This window comes from Pseudopodoces humilis, chromosome 20 (genome assembly GCF_049639895.1).
Source record: "Pseudopodoces humilis isolate 2021_Gansu_Grassland_sample_001 chromosome 20, ASM4963989v1, whole genome shotgun sequence".
Classification (NCBI taxonomy): domain Eukaryota; kingdom Metazoa; phylum Chordata; class Aves; order Passeriformes; family Paridae; genus Pseudopodoces; species Pseudopodoces humilis.
In genome coordinates this window covers 1,094,870-1,116,898 of record NC_142219.1, presented here as the reverse complement: position 1 = coordinate 1,116,898, position 22,029 = coordinate 1,094,870, and the positions used below count along the sequence as shown (strand labels likewise).

The window sequence follows — 22,029 nt, the reverse complement described above, 5'->3', positions numbered from 1 at the left end:
GGTTTAATCAGGATTTTTATCAACTGTTTTGCTTCGCTCCCCCAAGTTTCAGGATGCTTTCATAGTAGATGAGAGGGAATTCTGGGCGATGGAAATGAGGATTTCTATGTAAAATGTGGGATTTGAGAGGGTTTAGAAGGACACACTAACTGGGTGAAATGTTTAGATCCCACGATTTCCTGCAGAGAATGCCTGATTTTCAGCTGGGAGGACTGTTCTGAGGGGCTGAAGGAATGGCCTTGGATCCCTTCCCTGCAGCAATGCTGGAAGTGGGGCTGGAGCTGGGGTGAGCAGGATGATTATCTCACCACAGCAGAGAATTCCCATTTGCTCCATGTCATCCATTAAGAGTTTCATCCTGCTCTGCATGAGGAATGTGACCCTGAGTGCAAGTAGTTACTTCTTAAATGAGATTAAAAACAATCAGAATTTAGTGTTTTAGTGAATAATCTAGAGACTAGGAATAAAATCTAGGTGTGCCTGCTTCTGTCTTCTCTGTCCATTAGCCTGTGCTCACTTTTCAAGATGTGTTTCAGCTGGCAGCATTTCTAATGAGAAATGCAGCTTTAAAAGCCAGAAGGACGTTTGTCTTGAGTTCTTGAGGTGCTTTATTGTGAGGCTCGTTATGGTTCAGTTGAAGCTTTTTGAGTTGGGGACAGTGCTGAGGCTGGAAGGAAATGAATGCAAAATGCAAAACAGAAGGGGATTTAACAGGACAAAGTTGTTCATGTGGTTATTTGGCAGTTACAGGAATTAAATGTGCCCAAGAAGTTCCCTACTTGACTGTGTCATACAGTTGATTCCCACCAACATAAAATACTAATACTCCATCAGTGAGGTTTATTTATGCTCTTGGTGTAATAACTTTAAAAATGCTATGAAAAATCCTTTATTTACATTAATAATGCCACTAATATTTCCTGGATCTGGTGAAGTTATTGCTTTTTGCTGCTTAAGGAGATATGGTAATTCAAGTTTATAAGCTTGAAGGAAAATGGGGAGAGGTGTTTCTCCGAAAGGAAATGAAGCTAAAGCTCCTAGGAAATATTTCTAGCCCACATGAAATTCCAATATCTCCAACAGAGAGGGTTCAGTGGGTCTGTTCTGAGCACAGACACGATCTGAGACATCATTCCCAGGTTTTGCTGTGCTCCAGATGGATGGGATGGCCAAGGAGGATGAATCAGCTGTGCCGTGCATGGCTGGGGTTGGGAGGAACTCCCAGAAAACAGAGCTGTGCTGGAAGTTCTCAGGGAGCTCTGGCAAGTGCCGTGACTCCTTCAGGGGCAGATGGAAGCAGTCAGTGTGGCTTTGTGGGGAGAGGGGAAGGTGAGATGAGCAGGGAGCAGCACAGCCAGGACTCTGCCCTGCTTGGCTCTGCTCTCAGGGCAGGTATTTCTCATAGCGGTGTCTCCTGCAGCAAACAGCAGTGTTCACAGCTCCCAGCTGGAAACCAGCCTTGAAACACAACACAGCCTTGGTGTGCTTGTGAAATGCTGAGCAGTAAATATTTTGCTTGTTTGCTTCTACTTAAAATTGAATCTTGGAGGATTTACATGCAAATTCTATCAAGCACCAATCTTTGTTCAGCCTTTGCTATGTGTTTGCATTTTTTTTTTTTTCCCCTCTCATTAATTTGAAAGCATTTGGGGGAGGAAAAGAGCCAGTGTTTTCTAATTGGCTAACATAAAGTGAAATTGCTAAATCCATATGTAGGCACCAGACTGTGCTTTGTTTCTTAATGGGACTAATTTTGCTGAGACCTGAGGGACCAGAGCATCACAAATCAGGTTGCCTGTGCAGGTATTTTGGTTTTAAGAGGCTGCTTCAATTCTCAGCTGTAGGGGCCCTACCAAGGGGACAGGAGTTACATCTGCATACTTGGGGAAAACATTTGAATTGCTGCTGGAATCCAGATTATTTTTTTGTGATAAGAACATGTAGCTTTATATATTGGGAAAGTTAATTTATCTTGCCCAGATTTTCAGTCAGTCCCAAGCAGCAAGAAAGCCAGAAGGAGTAAGGCCATGGCAGTGACTGAGTTGGTATCATGCCCTTATTTTTAAGATGAGTTGGACTTTCTTTGCCTTCTGTAAATATTACTGAGAATGAAATTTCTCACCTCTTCAGAATTAGACTGGTATCAAATACCTAACAAATTTGTGTCTTCTCTTCCACCACCTATACCACTGCTGGCATTTCTTATGTGGAACTATGTGAAGGAATGATGAAAATATCTTTAAATATACATTTTCCCATTGCTTGAGTCAACCATTAATAGGTTGCTATACCTTAATATATTTTGGTTTTATAATCTGAATATCACTCTCCATTACATAATCACCCGTAACTCATCCCAAGCCATTTTTTGAGCACTGGTTAAAGCCCCAGACATTTCTTTCTGCAGAAGAACTTTTAGTTATTTTATTTTAGCTTCTGCCTACTTAGAGATGGGTGGCCTAAGGTAACTCAGCATCCCTTGGAGAATTACAGACACAGTGCCTCTGTTGTGGGATTCCCTTATTCTGGATAACAAACCTGCATCTGAATTCAGAGTTTTATCATCTTGGTGTAATTACAGTGAGGAGTTGTACGGTTTGTTCTTGACCAGTTGATCTGAAACACTCTGGTTTTTTTATCACCACTGCTTCCACAAAGGATCCCTTAGCTCTTGATCTCTGCAGGTTTCTGACCTGCAGTTTTGGGAAAGACAGTGCATTTAAAATAGTTAAAAATCTGTTTCCAGCTCGTTTGCATCCGAAAGATCTTGGTCCCGTAAGAATATTTTGTGTTAGTTCCCCTCTACTTATCGGCATGAGAGCTCGTGGAGGAGCAGAGCTGACAAAAGCCCCTTGGAGCAGCAGGATTTTGGCAGCTGTGAGTTCCTCGTGCCTGCTGCTGTGTTAGGGGAGGCTGGAGCAGCAAGACACCAACCTGGCTGGAATAGATTTGCTCTTTACCTGTTCTGCTGTGGATTAAATGAGAACATATTTTTGGCTCCGAACATCTGTGCATAAATTCCGTCTGAATAGGAGGCGAGTTATGAAATGAAATCAGCTCTGAAAAGTAATTCTAGCCACAGCTAATTTTTTTTTTAAGAAGGAATATAAATTGCTACCTTTTGAACAGCCAAAGTAAATTAGGGGCTTGTGTAGGCTCTGAGATTTTGCCAGATTCTGTATTGACTCGTGTTAAGTCTGGTTTGCTTGAAGGGTGTTTGAGAGTGGGTGTGAATTTTCTGCATGGATGTGCCTTAGGCTGGGATGGCTGCAGGTACAGAATGCTGTGTAACAGCTTTAGTCTGATCCACATCACTAACAGCCTGTCTGACCTGAACAGACTCTGCTGACCTTTCTTGCTCCTTGAGTGTGTCTCCAGCTCCGTTTGCTGATGTGGGCACTGGCTGTGCTGGCATCTGTGCTCAGATGAGATGGGAACAATTATCAGGCTGCTGCAGCTTTCAGCTGCTGCCTGGCTGGACTGGGTCTGAACCTGGCATCTGGAGGAGAGATTCTTTTTGTTTTTTTGTTTGCTATGTCTCCTGAGCTGAAGGATGACAGCTGAGGAGAGAGGGGACTGGAAGGCAAAAGTAAATACTGATGGTGTAAGGAGGAAAATAAAGTGAGACAATGCGTGACAAATATTCGTGTGTCATTGAGGACAGCGCTTGCTGTGCCAGAGAATCCTCTCCCGTGCTCCATGAGAGCTGTGGCCATGAGAGATGCCCTGGGAAGCTTTCCCAAAGTGCTGTGTACACTGCTGGGAGCTCGCAGGCCACTTCAAAGCAGCGCTCTGAGCCCAGCTCTGTGGGGCCAGGCAAGCGTGCAGATCCAAAGTACACAGCAGTGTCCTTTGAAAAGGGCTGCAGAGGGCTCCCACAGCTCTCCCTGCTGCTGGGGCTGTCTGCAGGGGAGCTGATGCAGGAGTTGGGCTTTCTGGGACTTTGTGTGATGCTGGACACGTCCTTTGCTCTGTGTGAATTGCTGTCTCCTGGCTCCACGATCAGGGGAGCAGCACACCCCTGCCTCACAGCAGCAGTGGGGCTGAGAGCTGCAAGGCTCTGAGGCTGCCCTGGCATTCCAGGCTGTTTATCCCCAGTCAGGACTACGGTTCAGAGGGAATGTGTGATCTGCAGAGTGCCTCCGCTAGAGCTGCTTCTAATTAGTCATTTTTATGAGCTCCAGAGTCAGACAAAAATGAGGAGCCCTCCCCTTGTGTAGTTTCCTGTTTGCTGGGTGCACGTAGAAGAGATCTGGCCCTGATGTATGTTAATAATGAGCTGATAATGTAAGCCAGCTGAGAGATGTGGAGTTAGTCTGGGGTGCTGCCAAGCGGGAGGTGAAAGTTCAGGAACTGACTCATGTTGCCAAGACCTGGTCCTGTGGAGAAGGTCTGCTCATTAATAGATTGAGTTTCTCATTAGGGCTACAGAGCATATGCTTACAGCTTTTGGGTTGCAGGCTGAAACCCAATCCCAGTAAAAGCCTGCTGAACAGAGAGGCAGATTTACTGGTAAATAAAGGATTAAAGGAACACTTGGCAGGGTTGTTGGACTGGAAACCTGACTGGCCTTTGAAGATTTCTCCGTATTGTAGGTCCTCCCTTTAAATTTATACCGAGGAGAGCCATGTTCTGCTCTTTACCACGCAGCCCAGAGACAGGAGCTTTCCACAGTGTGCTCTGTATCCAGCAAGGGTAGAAGATGCTGATATCTGTCTTCTCAATCAATGCATGATATTGCCCTTAAAGTAAAACATCCCATGTGAGTTGTTAGCTCAGAGGAGCCTGATGTAAAAACAAAGCTTCGCTCCCACACCCCCCTCACTCGGAGACCTTGTCTGCACAGAGAACAGGACTCTGCATTGGTTTTCAGAGCAAGCAGCTCAGCATTTACAACATCTCAAAAACTACTCTTGTTCTCTCTGGTTTTTTGAATGAGAGTCTCCAGCAAACAGGCACAAGTGCCTGCTTGGGTTACAGCCTGTGACGTTCATTACAGCTGGCCATGAATGGAGCTCATACTTGGCTAAACAGCTTTAGCAAACTGAAATGCAGACAGGTTTAAACAGACTTATAAAGGGGGGGAAAAAGAAATACATATATAGCAGTCTAAAAGCCCTCCAGCTGACAAGAGTGTTAATACAGTACTTTGGGAATTCGGGGTGTCATTACCTTTATATTCCTTTATTGAAGGAAAAATGATCCCTGTTAAAGTTTTGGTTCTTGAATGTGCATGATGTAATGACTCTTGTACCACTCTGCCTTAGCTGGCAAGGGTTACCTGGGGAGACATGGAGCCAAAAGGAGCTGCAGGATAGGCCTTGGAAGCTGGTCAGGATGGTAGGAGTTTCCTTTTCATGAATTGGAGTCATTGCTTTGTTAGCTAATGAAGGAGACAAAACTGCAGAAGTGGAGACAGCCGTGAATTTTATCAAACCCCTCTTCCAACAGAAGGGTTTCCTTTGTTCCTGCCTGCCCAGAAGCCACAGGCATCTTTAATCATTGCTGAAATCCTATTGTCCAGGTCCAATAGCCGTGCTAGACCACAGGCTTTGCTGCAGCCAGATGTCTGACACCAGAGGAGTTACAGCAGGGAGAAGGTGTCTGGCTTTGCCTCGCTCAGACATGGTGTGACCAGTCAGGCTGAGAGGTAGCTCAAGGGCTGGATTCACAGTTCATTGTACAGAAATGAGCTGTAGTTGTGAGTGCCTGCACAAGTAGATATTTTATCTGTGCTTGTGCATGCAGCACGTTTCCTTGTGGTGATACACACTGTTGCTGTGAAGGACTGTGTTATGGCTTTTGTGTGAATAAGAACGAGCAGAAGGATTTTTTCTAACTCCAAAGCCTCTATTGGGTATCAAAGACCAAGATGTCGATGTGGAGACCACCAGGAACTAAAATTCCCATCAGTGCTGGAATTCCTGCAGCAGAAAGGCTTTCCTGAGAAAGGCTGCCTGGGGATGAGCAGCTGGGCTCAACGTGGGTCACACGTGGCTGTGTGGGCAGGGTGTTTGTCACCACAGCAGTGTCACAGCTCCTGCCTGGCGCTGGGGTCACAGCCAGGCTCCTACAGCCTCCTCAGCCCTGCCTTGGTGTGCTGGCACCTCGCTGCCAGTGGAGCCCAGAGCTCCTGATGCTGCAATCACCTTTGGTTCAGCTGTCACCCCATGCCCTGCTCCAGGCTCTGTCCGCACAGCAAAGCCAGCAGGGCGTGAGTGGACAGCGGATATTTTATTGAGACATCTCTGGCCAGGCCCATCAGCCCCTCTGTCCCTTAGAGGGCAGATAAAACCACTCCTAATGCTTAATAATATAAATTTGGAGGAGATCTTATGTAAACATATTCAGCGAGCCCTCATTAATTTCCCTTAGGAGCCAGGCTGAATGAAGATGAGTTTCAAAGAAAGGAAGAAATTAAATTTTGTTGTTAAGGACTGCACATGTTGGAAAAGATTGTAGGAGGCACTGTGTGTTTTAAGCTGTGTGAATTAGGGATCTGTGGCAGGGACGTGGGGGAGGAGAAAGGTTTGGAAGTTATATTAGGAAAGGATAAAAATAGTGCTTGCAAAATGAATAGCAGGGCTCTATTGCATTGATTTGCAGGGAGCTCTCAGTGATTCTTGAGCACAACAGCACTTTAGGAGCACGACACGTTCAACCTCTTAAAAAGATGGTGCAAGTCATTTGCTCTGTGCAGTTTTGTGGTGCTCAGCATAACAAACTGGCATCCATCATTGTCATTTGTCTTTGCCAGTGGCTTTAAGGACATTTGAGAAGCAACAGGAATGTAGGATTCTGCTTTCCACCCACTCCAGAAAATACAGAGTTGCTCTGTTGGACCTTCAGAGTGCACGGGCCAGCTCTGCCTCTGACATTAATGCCCTCCCTGAAGTTGCACCACACTCTTGCTCTGCTCTGAACATAAACTGGATCCAGGTTCTTGTCTTCATCTTAGGCAGGCCGTTATTTTTGGCTTCTGAATGTTCTCCTTTTGTATGAACTTCATCTTGGAAAGCAGAACTTGGTCCCATTGGCTTCTGCATCCTAATTCCAGAACTGCAATTGCCAGATGTGTTCCCTCAGACACTTTCCTCAGGTGTGGCACTGATTTTGCTTTGGCCCTTCCTGGGCAGGTTATAGCAAAACATTACAGCAAATGAAAGAGACTTTAGAGAGGGGCTTTTTTATCATCTCTGCCTTAACAAACAGAATTAAAACCACGTGTTCATCATTCTTCTGCTGCACTTTCTCACTGTCATTTAGCATTCTGTCTGGTCTGCTTGTGCTCCCCTAGAAGATTCCCTCTTCTGGATCTCATCTTTTTGTAGTTTTGCCTTTCCCCTTCTCAGTGCCAACACCACAACCACTTTGTTCTCCCCACTCACGTTTCTGGCGTGGGTAAACTGGGAAGAAGAGATGACAGAAGGGCTGGAGTTGGGGACTGGGGCTTGAGGAGCCCCTTCCCTCCTGCTTCTGCCCCTCAGGGGTCACCAAACAGCGCCAGTGGCTGCTGGGGACAGCTGGGATGCTTCCACAAAGCTTTTGAGTCAGGACAGGATACTTGAGAGGCAGAATTTGGGGGTTGGGGAGTAGCTGCTCACCCCAAGATCCACAGCAGCAGCAGCCAGGGTGCTTTAAAAACAACCCGTGGAGGTGCTGGGAGCACAAAGACACCAGTGCTGCAGCCATCCCTTTTCATTAATCCCTGGGAAAGAAGGTGTTTAACCAGATAAATTTCCGCTTGGTTTCTGTCCTGCTGCTCTTCTGGAATGATGAGTTGCTTTGTGCTCTGTGACAAAGAATTACTTGGAGGTTAAAGGTGACACCGAGTTCATTTCCCGAACGGGCAGGGCTGTCCCCCACCCCCTCAGCCTCGTTTCTCAATTAATCTTCTCATAAATCCTCATTGCATTTTTGAAATGGAGATGATTAGCAGGCTTGTAGTCAGGATATTGGGATATTCTGGCATGGTTTAAGTCACAGTTTGCATACAAGCAACTATTTAATACATGCAGGTAATAAAAATGTGCGTGCATTGCATCTGTAAGCGTTCCAAACTCCTCCAGGAGAGGAGGAGAAAGTAAAGAAGGATAAGTGGCCTCTTGACTTTTAAATTAAACTTTCATGTAAATAACATGCTTTTCTTTTTCAAGAGAAAAAGTATAGCATGTGGTGATTTTTCTGTCCTTTATGAAACTTCATTGATTTATACCAGTGGTGAAACTTTCCTAGGAGTGAAATTCTGCAGCAGTTAATGCTGATCCAAGTCAGTGTTTCCAGGGTCTTTTTTTCTCCATGATTTAGATGTTTTACACCAAATTTGCAGATTCCTGGAGACGCCAGGCAGCAGAGGTTGAGGCTGTTGGTTCCCACTCAGAAAAGCTGACAGACTAGAGTCTAATCTTGGCAGCATTTGCTCCCTTGCCTTGCCAAGTTCCATCCATCATCAGTGAGGCTCTTACATCCTCTTACCTGCCTCGCTTTGGTGCTTTCACCTGCTGCACACGCAGTGCTGCTGTCCCTGCTCCTGCCTGCTTTCTGTGCTTAGCTTTGATAGAACCTGCTGGAAAACTCAGCTACACTGCCTCAGTTCCCTGTCTAGAGAGAGGGAAAAATGATTGCAGCTGTTGGATATTCAGTTGCTGGGTTGGGAGGTCTGAAGGGGTTTATTCCCAGCAGAGTCCAGGACCCTGGGAATACAGCCCTGAGACGTGAGTTGCCAGTTAGGAGCCTGTCAAGATGTGTGCTAAAAGTGTATTACAGACCCCAGGGAATGCCTGGCTCAGATCTGATTGTAACAAACCCCTTTTTCCTTTTCAGTCTTGGAATTACTCACTGCCAGGTTATACCTGGCTCTTTGAGTAATATCCTTTGTCCCTGTGTAATGCAGAGCCCAGTGGAGGCTGGGTCTTGGTGAGGGGCAATGTGAGATAAAGTCCTGTTGTTTATGTTGCTGGCTGGCCTTATTTTTAATTACTTTAATTTTAATTTAATTAAAATTTTTATTTTTAATTTAAAAGAAGAATTATTTTCCCTTTCTGGGTGGTAAGGGGAAAACCATTATAATTCATTTATCAAGTCCTCTATGTCCTCCTCCTACACTTTTGAGGCTGAAAGCTTCATCCTGTGCAGGTCTGCGCTCTTGGGTGCTCTTGGTTCTTGTTGGTTTTCCTGGCAGTGAAGAGTGCTGAACAAATTGCCCCATTCAGGCTCTAGGACCCTAATCTCTCTTTAAACAAGGAGCTGTGCAAAGCAATTCAGTGTCTAAACAGAGGAGTGAGTGCCTATCAGCATCTGACAGAGACTTAACAGCAGAGGAAAGCTCAGAGCTATTAAAAACTAGAGAAGGAGAGACAGGACAAGGAATTGATTCATTGCCAAGGCCAGAACTTGTTCAAGTTTGTAACTTACATCTTGCATGTTCCCATTTTTATGACATTTGAGTACTTTAAAAAAAACCCCAAACGTACTAACTGTGATATTCGTGTATTTCCATCATTATGGTATTCTGGCCAAACTTGAAAACGTTTGGTGAGCCATCCTGTAAGGCTAAATGTGATACATCCCCTGCAGAGAAGTGTCTTTCACATAATTGTACTGCCATGAAAATGAAGCTTCTTCAGCAGGAAGATAATCAGTCCAGGTCTCTGAAAAGGTACTGGTTGAGGTAGAAAATACCGACCACATTGTGTACTTCTTCCCCACTCTGTGGCTGCCACTGGTGGTTTTTTGCCTGCTTTAAAGACCAGAAACCTCCCCAGACAGACAGTGTTTTACTTGGTCTTTTGTGTGGTAACTCAACGTGGTTTTGACTCTCAAGTCAATCAAACTGAATGATAGCTTCTCTCATTTCATCGCCAGAGAAACGGCGTTGCAGAGGTTTCCTCTGGCTACCATATGTTTTTGATGGAGCTGGCAATAAACTCTGGTGTTTTAAATCCTCCTCTTCTCTCCAGTGATCAGATGGGATGGGCTGAAGTGCTATTTGCTTTGTGCTTGCAGTGCTGACACGATGGGTGGCTGCAGAATCCGCAGCATTGGCCACAATGAGGCGAGGAAAGGCCAGCCTGTGACATTTTGCCCACTGTGTGTTGCTCACAGGACACTGACATTTGCAGCCTCTGGCCAGCACAAAACCCAAGTACCTGAATAGTGTCTGTATAGAAGTTTTCCAACCCTTTTCTCCTAACAAAAGCTTTCATTAGTGGAAATCAGAGTTCCAGGTATTTGTCTTTGATTCTGCACGGCAAACTCGCTTAAATAGGTCAGATGGCCTCTGCAGCAGAGACAATTGGGAATGTCAGCCCTGGGAGGGGGAGTGATTCCAGAAATCTTCACTGACCTTTGCATGTACACTGTTGTTTTTACAGACTCTTAAGGTCATCAACCAGTCTGAGAAAACCATTTATAGATTTCAGTCCTGAATGTCAGGCAGTCTTTGACTAACACAGCTCTGTGAATAGAGGGTCACAGAGAAGATAGGCCTGTAATAAAAGGGTATTTTGGTATTTTGCAGTCAAAGGGTGGGATGTACAGAACTGCAAAAAACTTTGGAGGCTGTTATTGAAATATTGGAAATGCTTTCTAATGTACAGTTTCCTGGGAGTTCTGTGTTTCCAAATTAGACTTTAAAGCTTCTCTTTCCTGTTAGTGAAAAGGCTGTGCCTCACAAGCAGCTATTTGTGGTTTATACACGTGTCTGTTGTGTTGGTAATCCTGAGGAAAATGGAGCAACCTGACAGATGTTGGATAAGGCTTTAGAATGCAGAGGTCTAATCCTGGGCTCTAATCGATGCAGCTAAAACAAGGAGTTTTCCATGTGGTTAATGACTCTGCTCTGGATGTTCTGCACATCAGTGCAAGCATTCCCATCACCCTTTCGGTTCTGGGTGAGTTCCCTGGCAATGAGCTCTATCATCTAATCAAGCTCTGTTTCAAACACTTTTTCATCCATTTCAAATTCCCATCCTTTAGTTTTGGTGACCACCCTGTTGTTTTTGTGTTTCCAAGGAGTGCAGGGGCTCCTGGTGTACTTTTGCTCAGTCCTTGCCTTACGTGCTTGTCATGTTCCTGACAGCTCTGAAATGCCACTGTTCTGCCTCTGCTGCAGAATGGGGCAAGTGTTCACTTCTGTACTAAATCCAGGATTGTCTGTAGAGCTTCAGTGAAGATTTGATCTGTGGTAATATACAGAGGATAAATTCATTAAGGATATACTCTCAAAATGTGAGAGAAGTCTATTTAATAGAATATTATTGCAGTTTTTCATTTAACAGTGTACTGAATGAATGAAGTTAATCTCTCCCACTGAAATAAAATAGGAAATTTATTCACAATAACTGGTTATAATGTCTCCCAATAATCTTTGCAGTGTGGTTTAATTGAACTCTGATCTAGGCTAAATAAGACTGTGTCTATATCTGGGCTTAAAATATGTCTGGTTGGTTAGCAGGCTCTGTAATCCCATATATGTGAAGAGGAATATCCCATCCCAGGTCAGTCTGGTACAAACCTATCCTTGGACTTCAGCTTTCAGTTCAGGGAACTCTGGGCTCAAAAAATGAACTGCTAAAATAATTCTGTTAACATTAATTTTGTTTGATGTAATTGCCCTCACCAGGTGCTCACAGATTATTTGAGAATAGGCTGCAATTTCCCTCAAATGCTTGCTCTGTGGATTTCTTTGCTGGATTTGTTTGCAGAGTTTATTTTTAGTTTCACAAATTGGTGACCATAAGCATTTGACACTTGACATTGCCTGTGTGCAATTAGTCCAAGAGTCTCTCTGATCCCTCAGAGGATGAGGAAGCACATCTGATGGGCGCACAAGAGGAACAGAAACTGTGGCTCCTGCACTTGCCCTGCCATCCAGCTGATTTTCTGGGATGCTCACAGAGCTGTAGCTTTTCAGCCAGAAGGGAGTACGAGGCTCCAGTTATCCCTGGAACTTGTGCTGAGAAAAACGCTCTTTTCAGAGGGATCCAGTCTGCATGTGAGGACACAGACCAGCCATTGCTCCCTTTGCTGCAATATTTAATCAACCTCACGGTTCAAAATCTGTTCCATATCCTCAATTTGAGCTTAGTTGGTTGAAGATTCCACTCAGCCTTTCCATCAGCAAAATTTCCCATTTCTAGATGTTAAGAAAAGGGAGCTTGGAGGGGATGAGAGTACAGCTAAGGTCACTCTGAGGTCTGAGTGAATGTATTTGCTGAGCTCTAGTTCTGAGCAAAACATTGCTACAAAGATTTCTTACACTGTGAAGTCACTAAATGTGGCTGAATGTGGTGCTGGCACAGAAAATTAAGGGAAAATGAACCAGCAAGCGTAGCTGTTGACATTTTGTGGTGAAGGAAACATCTGTGCTGATTGAAGTGAATCTTCCCTACTTTCACTCTTCTGTAGTTCCTGAGCTGGAATATGTGATTTGCTCTGCAAGAGCAGGACAGGTTTGTAGTGGAAGGTGGAGTCAGAAGAGAATTCATGGAAGGGGATTTTGTTTGGTTTGTGTAAGGTGCTCATCCCTGTGCAGGGGCAGGTGGGAATGGGTGTTCATGGGAGGAACAGGGATGATCTTCTACAGCATTTGCAGGATTTTTGGTGGTGGTGGTGCTGTGAATAATATTGGGTAGGATTTGTTGCTTAAAACTCTGGTGGCATGGAAGTGCAACAGTAATGAAAATCAATCTGGGGCAGCATTCAGTTATAGCTGGGTTCAGGAATGGAGGAAGGGTAAAGCTGTGGGGAGAAGGAGGGAGAAGATCCTGCTTTAAAAATGACAGAATTCTCGTGGGAGCATCAGCTGTGCTGCTGTGCTGGGGTTCCAGGAGAACACAGAGGCACAGGAAGCTGTTCAGCACTTTTCCTCTGGCTTGTCTCCTCCAAGGGGCAATTAGAAATGTGCCTCTGAGGGCCAGACAAGGTGCAGGGAGGGCTTCTCCCATCACTCCTCCTTTGCATGGCCAGATGTCTTCTGCTCCTCACTGGCTTCTCTGGCTCAGAAGCTTCTGGCTGAGGGGACAGGCAGATGGTTGCCTTGAAGGCTCAGTGGCTCATCAAACATCAGGCACTGAAGATCCGTGGCCACTGGCCAGTAATCTCCCACCCACGAGCTAAACCCTTAATTCCCTGCCCAAAAGAAAGTCACTTCAAACCAACCTCATAAAAGAAAAACTCAAAGATATTAAGCTTTTATGACTGTTCCAGTGAATCCAGCACCCAGGGCTCCAGCTCCATGTGAAATACCCCTGAAGAAAATTCCTCTTATGCTGGAATCCAAGAAATAATAATAATAATACAGATCAGAAGTCACAGTTTCCCATCCAGTGAGCTCACGGGGTTGCAGGAATTTGAGCTGCTCTGTCACACTGGAGCCAGTGATGTGCTTAGCAGATGCCTGCTTGGGTTCAGATGAAGTGCTGCAGAGGCATATGATGCCAGAAGAAGGATTAAAAAGTCACCAGGCTGTTAGAAAGAAGAAGTAATTACTTGTAAGCCTTCACTTTTGTTCTTGGCTAATACTGGCTGTGTTTGATGGTTGTTAACCTCTTCCGTGCAGGGCTTTGTCTCTGAGCTGTAACTCCTGCTGGATGATGGAAAGGGGTAAAGCACTTTAAAATGTGAAAATCTGCTCCAGAGCACCTGAAAGCACTGAGAGGCAGAGCTGCTTTATTAAAAGTTAGTTTTTCAGGTAGATAAAGTAAACACCGCTTAATGGTTATTTAAAATAATAACTTGTGATGTGAAACTCAGGAAAACCCATGGTATCTTGTTTAAATAGATACTCTGATAAATTAAAGAGCTTTGAAACTGAGCTGATCAAGCGTACAAAAATATTCTCTGGAAATGTTGGTAATTAATTATACCAGGATGTGAAAGTTATTGAGTAGAGATGAAGAGAATAGAACAAATCCCTTAAGTGATGGCCTGCAGTTGCTGATGCATGACGTTGGGATTCTAAAAATAAAATGGACAATTTTAACTACCAGCTTTATCAATAAAAGGCTTAAAGTGCTTAAATAAATTGTCTAAAGTACAGCTTTCAGTATAGAAATACAGGAACCCATTATGTATGGTATGAAGGTGGGTGGAACACTTTAGACAGCAATAAAAAAGTGAAGCCTTTTTTTCTTTTTGCTGTCAGTCTGGCCACGTGGGTTTTGCTGTTTGTGTTCAGCTTATTAAGGCAGAAGTTGAATGACTGTTATAATATTGGGCCAAGCCCTACATACCTCATGCATGTGATTAACCCAGGATAAATGAAGTGCCTGCAAAAATGAGCCCACTGTCTGTCTGAGGATAATGTGCTGCAGCAAAAGTCCTGGGAATTGCACAAAAACAGCTGCTAAGCTTCCAGCTTAGATCCTGACCAACAACCCTTTGAAATCACGGGACTTCACTTGTCTCTGCAGCCTGCTGAGTTTATTTCTGGTTTTTGTGGCTCTGTTGAAGGCAGAGATTCCCTCAGGAGCTGTGTCTGGAGTATCCCTGGTCATGAAACACTGCAGCAAATTGTATCTGTGTGCTTAAATCAGTCCCTGCTCTCCCTGTCTAAGTGTTTATTGCTTCCCTTAACCACAGCCCCTCTGGTACCAGGGGCTCCTGGCTGAGCAGCAGGACACCTAGGAGAGAAATTCTCATCAGTCACCAAGTCAAATTCAGTAGCCAAACTGGCCAGCAAGAAATGGACTTCCTGTCCAGCAAACCAGGTGTTTTCATTTCAAAGAACATTGACATCTGTCACTAGGATGTCAGTGATGGCTTTTTGCAGAGGGCTGCAGGGAGGTCAGCAGATCCCAGCAGCCTCATCCAGGGAGGCTGAGAGGGCTTAGAGAGGAAACTCCTGCCTTAGGAATCCAAACTCTTGTTCTGCTGCTGCACCAAAGAAATCTGTAGGTTTTCCTCTTTCCTTGAAAGGTCCATGGTCCAAAGTGGATCTTCCTTGGGTTTCTTTTAGAGGTGTTAGAGCACTTTGGGATGGAAGCCTGACAGACTCAGGTAAGAGAAATCAATCAGCTCTGGAGGTGCCATTTGTAACATCTTTTTCAGCAGAATTAAAATGTGTGCCAAGGATTGGAGCCTTGCAGGGCTGTAACAGTGGGCTAAACCAATGTTTTGTATTTTAAATGTGATTCTGCCTGACAGAGAGGGTGCTGTACTGGTAACTCACTGTTTCTTTTCCTATTTTTACCATTTTGTTTAAATTTCTGTCCAGTCATGGCAATTTGCTCAGTTATGAGAACAATTCCTACCATCCAGTGGTGGTGCATGAATTAAACATGAGTGAACACATCTTAATTCCTTATTTCAAATTTATGGCCGCTGTCCTTTGAGAGTTCTGATTTCCCCCTCCTCTACATTTGTCTTTTTCTTTTCTTAATTACCTCACACCTGCTTTCCAAAGCTCTTCCCTTCCCTGCACCCTGGCATTGCACACTCCACAGGACGGCAGTGAGCCTGTCTGTCAGCAGCCATTTGGTGTCATGACAGGTATCGATTGTTTATTCATTACTTGAAAACATTTAATTAAATTTGACTACATAATTAGCACGTTAGCAGCCAGACATGCCAGGGCAGCAAATGTGATTTGCAGAAATGCCCAGGCTGCAGCCCTTTGTGAGGAAGGTGGTAGGACAGAGTCTCTGTGGGGTGTTTTGGGATCCTCACGTGTTCCTGAGTTCCAGATGGATCTGTGCATTCTGTGTTGCCCTTCTGGTTATCTTTACTCTTCAAAGAGCTGAACCTACACAGAACTTTAAATCCTGATTCAGATGGGATTTCCTGAGAACACTGGAACTGAGGGCAAGCTCTGTTTTTTCAGTACTCAAGAAGTCCAGCAGTAGATGCATTTGCCTTCTGCACCTATAGCCAGTCCCATCACTGTGAGTTAGGAAGAGGGGTTGTAAGCTGCATGACATAATCAATTTGTATTTTAATTCTTCTCCACTGTTATCTACCCTAATTTAGACAATACATTTTGCCTTTCAGCAAAGTGTTTTTAATCTTAACAGGAGAACATTTAGGTCAGAAGTTTCAAGCTGAAACTTGAACTCGACCAGCACCTGCTGATTCTCTCTGTGTGTATCTTATACATTAGTACTTGTTGAAATACTTCTGGATTGTGATGCCTATCTGCATTTAAAGAACTTAGGAAATTGAGGCACTGTCAGTATTTTACCACAGAGATATGGACTGTAGTGCCAGAAACAGTAATACAAGAGCAAGGTTGCTTGACAGAGAGAGAGAAATGGTTGTGTGTGTGTGTGTGAGTCCTGAGAAAAGCAGTTTCTTTGCCCCTAGGGCAGAAACTCCCTTTGATATCCTGCAGGGCTGGTGATTAGCAGCCCTGGGAGCTGTTGGCCATTGGGCTCTCCTGACCTGCTACATTTTACTTTCTTTTGCAAATGTAATGCAGAAAAGAATTATCTATATCTGAACATGTAGCTACCCTGTAAATATTTCTTGTATGGAACAATGCTTGTCCCTAATTTACCAGGTGGCTCCACTGAGGTTGTGCTAAGTGTCCCTTTGAATCCATAAGCAGACTTGGTCTAACTCACCTTTTCTTTTATTAGTGACAGAGTGCCGAGGGGTCTTGGACAATAATCAGCGATTTTCTTCACTGCCGACGTACCTCCCTGTGAGCTACCGGCTCTTCAACGCCGAGACATCTTTCTTCCTCAAGGAAGCCAACCAGGACTTCATGAGAAATTCCAGTTTGCAGTCCAGGGTGGAGTCATTCTTCCCATACAAAGCCAAGAGACCGCCAGTGTTAAACGCCAGCTACGGCCCCTTCTCCGTGGAGCAAGCAGTGCCCCAGGACCTCATGTTAACTTCCAGCTCCTTTGGATCCGCCAACAAATTCACTTACAACTGGAAGCTGAAGGCCTTCATCATGAGCACCAAGATCTACCTGAGCAAGCCCAGGGTGCAGGTGCTGTTCTACATCGTGGGCAGGGACTGGGACGAGTACAGCCCCGCGGAGCGGCTGCCCTGCCTGCGCGTGTTCGCCTTCCGCGAGACGCGCGAGGTGCGCGGCAGCTGCCGGCTCAAGGGGGACCTGGGGCTGTGCGTGGCACAGCTGGAGCTGCTGCCCAGCTGGTTCAGCCCCCCCAGCGTGCTCACGGGCCGCAAGAAGCCGGCGGAGCAGCCAGAAGGGAGCCCCGTGGAGCTTTACTACACGGTCCAGCCCGGGGACGAGAAGGGCGAGTGCACGGCCGAGGATATCCGCAAGGGCAACGCCATCCGGCCAGGCAAGGATGGCGTGGATGAAAGCACGTCCCACCTGCAGAGGATTGGCTCTGTCAGCCTCTACCGGGGCCAGGAGGCCTCCCAGCTCACGGAGCTGAGGCTGGACAGCAACGTCGTGGTGTGGCTGCCCTCCAAGCCGGTGAAACAAGGGGAGGTTGTGAATGTCTACGTGACAATTGCCAACAATTCCACGGTGGATCAGTTCATCCTCAGGTAAGGAGGTTGGCTGGGCGTGTTTCTGACACGGTGACACACAAAGGTGATGGGGACATGGGATGAATCTCAACTGATTTGAAGCTGAAGCCCACTGAAGGTTGCTCCTAGTCACTGAAATACCTTATTTTCCTCTTTGCACGCTGTGAGCTGGACTGAAAGCCCCCATCACTGGGAGGTTTTTAGCGTGTCTGCCGTGCCGTTTATCGCAGGCCCACGGTGTGCAGCAAGGTACAAAACTGCTGCTTTGGCAGGGCCCTTTCTGTGCCATGACAGACAGCAAGGCATCAGAAAACTTCTCTGCTTTATGGCGCTTTTAAAATCAGGTTTTTATTGCACAGGCATGGAGTTTGAATGTAGAAAAACGTCAATTACCTGCTTTTCTGAAAGCTTGCCTCTCCCACACACAGAGTGGTTTTGTTAGCAGAGCTCTGTAGGGAGGGTTTAACTATCCACTTGCAGTTAAGCAGTGTTTGTCTTTGGCAGCACATTTGTCCTTTAAATAAAGCCCAAGGTGTTTGATATTGCTGCTGCCTGTAAGGGGCTGTTAGAAGCGAGTGCCATTATTTTGGACAGGAGTGGGAACACAGAACTGCCTTACTGGGTCAGATCGCTTCCCTTTTATTTTCATTTTTAGCAGTTTCCCTACCGATCAGATGAAAATCCTTTGAGGATGACAAAGACTGGGAAACTTGTTAATCACTGAAAAATTTGATGTATCTTTTTTTAACTTGTTACCAGGCTTTAAATTCAGTGGAAATTTCCACGGTGATAAGCAACAATTGCTCTTAAAGCCTCAGGGAATCAGTTTCCCAAAAGATTGTGCACATGAAAGAATTTATTTCTAAGGCTTATATGAATTAGATTAATACATAGTTGACAACCACCGAGGAGAATAGCCTTTAGAACAGGAAGTGTCGCATGGCAGATAAAAGGCTTTTCTTTGAAAAAAGGGGGATTTTAGTCATCTCAGAACCATTCTGGTGTTTGCAGCTTTGGTTAAATTGGCGAGATAATCTCCTGGACACCTGTTTACCGAGTGAAACCTCCGTGCTAGAAGTATTTTCTGATGTTGTTACTTTTCTTCTATTGAAAATCCCTTTACACAAAGTAGTAGAAGCAGAATACTTTTGCACATAACAAACATAGCTGTGGTGAAAGAAGAAATCCAGAGGCAGTGAGCTGGGTGTTTGTTGGGTGAATGGGAGTGAGGATCACTCTCTGAAGATCCTTGCCACTGGCTTTATTTTCCTGAAATGAGAGTTGAAGATAAACAAGCCTGTTAAAATCTGGGGCTGTATTTCTTTGCTCAGAAATGAATCTGGCTGAGAGGTGCAGGAGACTGAGATGGGAATGTGGGATGTTGGTAATTGCCTGAGTGACTTGCATTTATAGACAGAGAGGATTTGGTTTATTTTTGGGAACATTTGTCTGAAATGCACAGTCTGACACAGGTTGGTGTATTGGTGGTTCTGTGCCAGCACAAATGCAGAGCTCAGGCCCTGTTCTCTTGCTGAAAAAGCCCTTTAGGTGGAAAGACAATTTGAAATTTTGCTTAATATTACTTTAAACCAGATGCGAGAGTGTGAGAGGCTGAAAAATTTAAGATTTTTTTTTTTAAGTGGCTTTTTCTTATTTCCAGTGGGGATGGGCAGGTGGTTGTTGTCTTCAGGGCTGCCTGACTTTCTGTAAACCAGCCCTGCTCAGTGTGCCTCCTCCTCTCCATGATCAAGGCAAGAAAATGAATGAGAGATGTTCCAAAGCATCTTGGGTTTGAAATCTCCAGGATCTCCCAGAGCCACGGATCTGTGCTAAGGCACAAAATGGGAGCTGTGCTTGAGGTGTACAGGAGAGGAGCTCCATGTAGAGGAAATGAAATGTTTTTTGCTGTTTTCCTGCCAGCTGACCCCGCTGGCAGAGGCTGTGTGGGACCTTGCACCAGTTTGAGCTCTGTGGCTCCTTGTGCTGTTTGCAGAGGCTCTTCCAGCGGCAGAGGGCTGGTGAAAGGCTGGCAGGGCCAAGTTCTGTGCTGGAAATGTGATGTCTTCAGTGCAACTGCCGAGGTGTGGAAGGGCGTGGAGTGTGAGCCAGGAACCCACGGAGTGCCTGAATCTGGGGAAGAGCCCAGAGAGCAGAGCAGGGAGTAGCAGTGCATATGCTGGGCCTGCCTGGGGGCCCCCTTAACCTTCTCCATGGCCATTTCCCAGCTCCCAGAGAGCTGTGTGCTCTCATCGTCGTGGGTTCCCAGCACAGCGAGCCCTACATCCTATGACATGCACTCACATTTAATCATCCTAAAGAAAAACACACCACACATTATCCCCGGGCACAGTGGGCTTGTTTATTTTCTGCTCCTTGTATATTATTCATTGAGGTATTGCAACATGAAGAGCTGAAGCAAACAGCATGTGATCATTGCTTGGGGGGTGGGAAATAATAGCTACAAATCTTCTCTGGCAAAAGGGGAGCAGACTGGTCTGAATGACCTCATAGCCACAAATCATGGCAGTTGGAAGTGTGGTCTTAAATTGTGTCTTAATTCAGAATCCTGGTACTGTATCTGTGAATTTATCGGTGTTCTTCAGTTGTGTCTTAGTGCAGAATCCTGCTACTGTATCTGAATTTATCAGTGTTCTTCAGTTGTGTCTTAGTGCAGATTCCTGGTGCAGTATCTGTGCATTTATCAGCCCAGGCTGGATAAATAAAGTATAAAATAAAGTAAATTTATTTTAGTAAAGTAAATAATTTTAATAAATAAAGCCCAGGAGGATGACTGGTGTGGCTTGTGCAGGGTAGTGCATTAGTGCTGTAGGAGCACCATGTGGATAAACACAGCTCCTCCTTTCTTGCACCCAGTGAGCACAGGAGTGTTGTGGGAACAATCCAAGCCATCCTGAGAGGTTGTAGGTCCTGTTCCTGTCCTGCTGTGTCACCTCTGGTAGGTCTTTACAGGCATTTTCTATCTGCAGAACAGAAAATAAAAACACTCTGTCAGCATCACCCTTGGGAGTGTCCAGTCCTGTTACTGCAGGACTTTGATTTCCTCCCATGGGAGGGGTTTCATGTTTGCCTTATGTTATCCACAATAATATGAGTGGGAAAATCTTTATTAAAGAGCTGAAGGAATAGAGAAGGGAGAGGAAAATATTGCCCTGCTTTCCTACCACTGGATTTCTGGGCTCCCAGAAGAGAGATGAATTACACTTGCTGCTGATGGTACAGTGAGGAAAATTACTGTTACCTCTAGCAGTTGGTAAAGTATGAACAGCAGGAAAGAAGCACCACTACAGGAAAGAAAATAAAAAAAACCAGCAAATTTAAAAATGAAGAGCATTGAGTCTTGTGTCCTTCCCAGAGCTGCCACAAATTGTTACCACAGGCTTCAGCTGGGCTACCAGGGCTGATTGTCACCTCTCCGAGTGCTGTTACACTCTTTTCTAATCTGAGTCTTCATTTTGGGTGTATTGTCTGTGAGGATTAGAAAGCAAAATCCTCAGGGCACGACCCTGTTCTTGAATGCTTTCCTGAACTGCTCTCCCACCCAGCAGGCTACAGGAGAGGGAAGGAAGCAGAGCCATCCTGAAAAGAAGGAGTTCTTGTGGGGTTGGCTTGCACCTGGATGTGGTTGCTGGGGTGCTTGAAGGTGAGGAGGTGTGAGCTGGGGGTGTCAGGCAGCTTTGGAAAGGTTGTCCTGTGTGCATTGCTGTGTTTGCTCTGGAGTCTGAACACTTCCCCAGGTAGTTCAGCATGGAAGGATGCTGCAGCTGTTCTCCAGGCCGTGCCATGCCACATGTGACTTGGCAGAGCCCTGTCAGTACAGGGCAGGCAAAAGGAATGGCAGTGCTGAGTGCTTTCTGTCACTGAGCTGGGCAGAGCATCACCTCTAACTCACTCTGCACGGTGCTGCAGCAGCACACAACCTCATTTACAGCAGCTACTGAGCAGGGTAAGTAAAGAGAAAGGGGATGAAGTTGTTATATCCTGATTAGAGAAAAGAGGTGTAACACAGGAGTGTTTTCCTCTTCCCTTCAGGCTTCTTATTAGAGATGTTGCAGCGTGCTGCACCTGGAGGGATGGAGGTTGTAATGAGTGCTACCTTTGTCCAGCAAACAAACCAACCCAACGCAATGGATAATTAGGAGTAATAATAAATCTACAAATTGGATAAGGATAAATGCAGTGAGGAAAGCTATTAAACCCATGAACTGGGACAGCTTTTACATTTATTTCAGTGCCTAATGAGTATTGACAGCGGGGCTGTGGTGGGTGGTGCAGGCAACAGCTGAAGGACCTGGAGGAGGAGGATGCGTGTGAAGAGCAGCACCAGAGGTAGAAAAGGCTGTTATGGTCATAACATCTGTGTAAGTGCTTGGGAACCTCAATGTAAAAAGCCATTTTGGAGGAATTGGTCACAAAAAAGAGGGATCTTCAACTCTAACTCTGCCAGTTTTGCATGAAAGACCTGTTTGAGCCTCCCTAGGGCATAAACCTCTCTGAGGAGCTTGGCACTGCCCTCAGCTGTACCTAAACCAACCAAAAATAGGAATGTTTTCAGGCAGTTAC

The 22,029-nt window shown here is 45.4% G+C and overlaps 1 protein-coding gene across 2 annotated transcripts in view; it reads left to right on the top strand.

The window, feature by feature from the left end:
* TMEM132C (transmembrane protein 132C) overlaps positions 1-22,029 on the top strand; it is a 166,636-nt gene that overhangs the window by 36,356 nt on the left and 108,251 nt on the right. For both annotated transcript variants that reach the window (XM_088064946.1, XM_088064947.1), the window contains exon 2: positions 16,578-17,466. In XM_088064946.1, the coding sequence (XP_087921072.1) occupies positions 16,578-17,466 (889 nt within the window). The remainder of the gene's footprint in view (positions 1-16,577; positions 17,467-22,029) is intronic.